General features: G+C 38.7%; 1 protein-coding gene across 3 annotated transcripts; it reads right to left on the reverse strand.

Annotated features, from left to right (window-relative positions):
- Positions 3,028 to 4,388, reverse strand: LOC104730545 (casein kinase II subunit beta-2-like). Of its 3 annotated transcripts, none has more exons than XM_010449735.2 (4): positions 4,252 to 4,388; positions 3,711 to 3,914; positions 3,328 to 3,603; positions 3,028 to 3,237 (listed from the first exon to the last, which is right to left on the reverse strand). In XM_010449735.2, exons 1-4 carry the CDS (start codon positions 4,310 to 4,312, stop codon positions 3,107 to 3,109), a joined length of 672 nt encoding a protein of 223 aa, XP_010448037.1. In that variant the 5' UTR covers positions 4,313 to 4,388; the 3' UTR covers positions 3,028 to 3,106. The 3 variants fall into 3 exon arrangements, with proteins under 3 accessions (XP_010448037.1, XP_010448032.1, XP_010448028.1); XM_010449730.2 differs by having other exon boundaries at positions 3,711 to 3,923; XM_010449726.2 differs by having other exon boundaries at positions 3,711 to 3,947.

A 4,388-nucleotide genomic window follows, 5' to 3' on the forward strand; every position in this document is an offset into this window, starting at 1 on the left:
CTTACTCTCCATTGCCCTTCCACCTTAAGAGCTTTCTCCTCTCCATCGTGTCTGACCATGTTCTGCTCATGAACCCTCAAGGAGCTCTGCAGACCATCAACTGTCATACTCCGAATATCCTTGGACTCCTCAATTGCACATACGATGTATGTGAATTTCTCAGCCAAGGTTCTGAGAATCTTCTCGACAATCTTGGAGTCAGGCATATCTTCTCCAAGATTACGCATGTCGTTTGCTACTTCCATTACTCTTGAGAAGTAGTCTTCAATTGTTTCTCCATAGTTCATCTCAAGAACTTCAAAGGACCTTCTTAGCCTCTGCAGTTGTGCACTCTGCACCCTGTCGTTTCCTTGATACTTCTTCTTCATTGAATCCCACAGCTCCTTCGAGGTATCTTTCTTGAGAATCGATTTCAGAATCGTCTTGTCAATTGAGGCGAAGAGATAGTTTTTCACCTTGTGATCGGTGACTGTCTTCTCTGCAATTCTCTCAAGTAGCTCTGTTCTCTGTGCTCCTGACAGAACCGTTCCTCTTTCTTGACTAGGTATTCCGGTTTCAATCAGATCCCACCACTCCTTGGATCTGATCAGATTCTCCATGAGCATCGCCCAATGCTCGTAGTCTCCATCAAACTTTGGTAACACCATCGCGTCTTTGTCACTCATTCTCTCAGATTAGTAGCAATGGCTCTGATACCACTTTGTCATCTTTGCAAGTAAGAAAGCTTTCTCAGAACCAAGAAAAACTGAATGTTTCGTGTTAAGNGGGCGTGAAAACACTGGGAAAAGGATTATATAGTAGAACTAAAACTAAGCACTACTTCCTAAAAAACCTGCAACTTATTCAACTGCTCCTACAAGTCAGGAAGACACATTCCCATGACTTGACTACTTCAAACTTAATAGAAAACACTTAAGACAACAACTAATACGACTTCAGAAAGATGAGGTCATCAACATCAACGATGGAGAGGCGGCTTCCAAGGCGGAGGAGATCAATATAGCCGACGAGAAAATGTTCCCAAGGCGTAGAGGGAGACTAATCAGGTACTTAAGGCGGCAGAGCTCCAAACCACAGGATTCCGCCTTCCAAATCGAAGACCATCATCTCCAGCTGCCCATGGCGGAACAATCGTTCATGAGTTATTCAGACGAGTCTGATGATATTGACAAAGGCCCCACATAGCAATTGCTTCTCTTCCTCACCATCTCTGTATTCCACCACCAAAGTGTACTTTAGTCATTGTCCTGCTGCATCACACAGCCTTTGTTCATCTTAAGACCAACCTTCCCTCATAATGCTATGCAGAAATGTCAACAAATAACGTGAAATTGTATCCATTCTCTCTAGATATAATATAATTGAATGTAAAAGTTTATTCAAAAAAAAAAAAAAAGTTTTTACAGTTACTGCCTATGATGCACGGGGACGGCAGTTTGATGACGTCTCCCGTATTAGAAACGTCCCGGGTACGGGTACGGCACGGAAACGGCAAAAAAACGTCTCCAAGACGTTTCTAACAGGGCGGAGACGATGGCAGTTTTGGGGACGGCGGTAATAGGGTTTCAGAAACGTTTCGACGACTTATTCACTTATTTTTCCTCCAAATAAAACATAAAAGAATAGGAAATATCATTAAAGTTTGATTTCTTAAGATTTGACATTACTATACATGTTCACTAATTCCTATATCCTCTGTTTAGTCCTCATCTCTTTTACTTCAAATATGTTTAGAGCTTAGTGTTTGATGGATAACCATGAAACGTAAGCTAGAATCAGTCTTGGGCATATACACAAGTATAGAGGATAGTAATACATACTTGTAATTTTTTTATGTAGAGTCTTATATATGTGTGGTTACTTATATATTTGCATACTATAGATATTTTTATTGACATACCCCTGCCGTACCCGTACCCCTAAAAATTTACTTCGCCGTTTCCCGTCCCCGTACCCGATTCCCGTTCTAGTACCCGTCTCGGTGCAGCATAGGTTACTGCTTCATCTATTTGCAAACAATTAAACATTTTGAAACTGCATATGGAGGAGGATATGCGGTTTCTTACTTGTTTGTCTGAGTATTCTTTTGGTGGTGGTTTTGTCTTAGGGCCTAGCCAATCTTATCTATGTATTGAACCTTAAGCCGTAACTTTGATGTGTTTAGTTTTAGTCGACAACACATCTCTTCCTGTTAGTATTGTCTCAGTGTATCTTTTTGTATCCGATTTAATTTTGATGAAAATTGAGTTTTTTATTTTATTTTTTATTGTTTCAATGTATTTTGTACCAGATTTTGATGAAAAGATGAGTTTTTTTTTTTACTGTTTTCCCTATTAATGAAGTCTCTTTGAGAGCTAAATTTTTTATAATTATCTCAAGACATATTTTGTGTAAGAATTAAGATGGTAGTGAAGCATAAAACAAGACAAAAAGTTTCTCTGCAACCGGATCACTTACTCAGGGTATTGATTAGATGTGCTTACTCCACCCCTTAAGTTAAGTTTTAGCTGCCATACTTAGATCAAGATCACCATCCACGTCATCACATCAATTACTTTGTCTTATATCACCTGAAACCGGATTAGATCGTTGTAAAGGCATAAATACAAGACAAGAAGTTTCTCTGCAACCGGATGACCTAGAGTGAGTCTAGAACGGACACAAAAGAATACTCTTATGGTATGGTTTTAAGCCATCGATTAGGAGGATTACAGCCATCTTTCAAATGATTTGATCGACAAGAAGACAGTTCTTTGTTCTATTTACTTTGCTTATCTTCATAGTAGTATCCCCCAATATGTATGGATACTGCTATGAAGGCATACCGTAGTATCCCCCAATATGTATGTTCTACTATGAAGGCAGTTCTTTGTTCTATTTACTTTGCTTCTTTGCTTATCTTCTACTATGTAGTATCTAAAACGTAAAAAAGAACAAGACACACCTACAAAAGAGAGGGAGAGAGAGACAAAGTCTCTTACTGATACAATTATTTGTATTTGATAACACACATACAAGTCTCTTAGTGATACAATTATTTGTATGTGATTACACACATAAAAGTCTCTTCCTAGTAGTATTCGGTCTTACTTTAAGCTTTTTCCCTTCACGGCTTGTGTAACTTGAACCCAAACACTCTTGGAACATAGCTTTGCATTACCTTTTCTGGCCTCTTAAATTCGTAAGTCATCATAAACAGATGTGAAAATGTTGTCCCAAAGTAAGCTCCATCAATATCTGTTTTTCACATGTTTAAAGAAGAACAAAAAAAAAAACCAAAGATAGGAAATATATACCGAATGCCAAACAAACAAGAAAAAAGGATACTTGCTTGGTATTTTGATGGCGGGTAATACACATCTTCACATTTAGGACAATATATTTTCACGGTACTTGCTCGAGGGATATCGGATAGGCCAACAGGTAAACAAGGTTGGCCACGACAATAAAGTTTTGGGCATCTTCCAAAATCATACTTGTTGTATTTTTTAAACATAGAATTGAGTCCGTTGCCTGTCAATATGTAACGAGCATGAATCATTCCATATAACATCTCGGCTGCAGACTCGATCAACTCGTTCTGTTCTTCTGTAATGATCTCACCTGTTTGTGTAACCCCGTCCGTCGTCAATGCCAAATCAAGCATCAGTAAAAAAGAGTTCCCAAAGACAAACCAAACACATCATATCACATACGAAAGACAGACTTACCACGAGAAGAAGATTCTTCTACATCGAGAATCAAATCGAGAGCATAGTCGTAGTAAGGAACTTGATGGCTGAGTCCACACAAGTTGTAGTCATCTAGGATGTAATCTTCATCGACTTCACATAAGAATTTGTTCCCACGAAGGTTACAGAACCAAGAAATCCATGAGCTGTCTTCTTTGTCAGAACCACTGACCTCTGATTCCTCTGATATATCTACAGGTAAGAAAGATTTGCTGCCTAGAATCATGAACATAAGCTGTGTTTAAGGATCACGTTCCTAACATATATACGTTTGATTAGATGGAAAATGAATGATATAGTTGAATGAAACTATTGCTCTCGAGCCAAGTCTAAGATCAAGTTTCTCTGATAAATGCCCACCCAGAAAACAGTTTTTAATAATCATTTTTTTTCTAATTCGATTTTAAGCAAAGAAGATTGATTTGCTAAATTAGTAAACAGACTCGGAAGCGAATAAAATAAAAATAAGAAATCAGCTATTACAATAGCGATTAGAGGAGGGGAAAGTCGAGAACCTCACCGTCGGAAATGTTAGTCTTGGAGAGAAGAGGGGAAGGAGAATTATGCATCTGCTTCCCCATCAACACGGACCGCTTATTATTATCGTCAGCTTCGTTGATTCGTTCCCGATCGACCAGCTCGGCTTTCGATCCAACT

This window comes from Camelina sativa, chromosome 2 (genome assembly GCF_000633955.1).
Source record: "Camelina sativa cultivar DH55 chromosome 2, Cs, whole genome shotgun sequence".
NCBI classification, from domain to species: Eukaryota; Viridiplantae; Streptophyta; class Magnoliopsida; order Brassicales; family Brassicaceae; genus Camelina; species Camelina sativa.

Bases quoted from the DNA above. Each gene is read 5' to 3' on its own strand.
- LOC104730545 (XM_010449726.2), bottom strand. From the start codon at position 4,312: ATGGGGAAGCAGATGCATAATTCTCCTTCCCCTCTTCTCTCCAAGACT. The intron at 3,948-4,251 runs GTGAGGTTCTCG...TCATGATTCTAG, and splicing joins CAAGACTAACATTTCCGACG to GCAGCAAATCTTTCTTACCT. The intron at 3,238-3,327 runs GTATCCTTTTTT...TGTGAAAAACAG, and splicing joins GCCATCAAAATACCAAGCAA to ATATTGATGGAGCTTACTTT.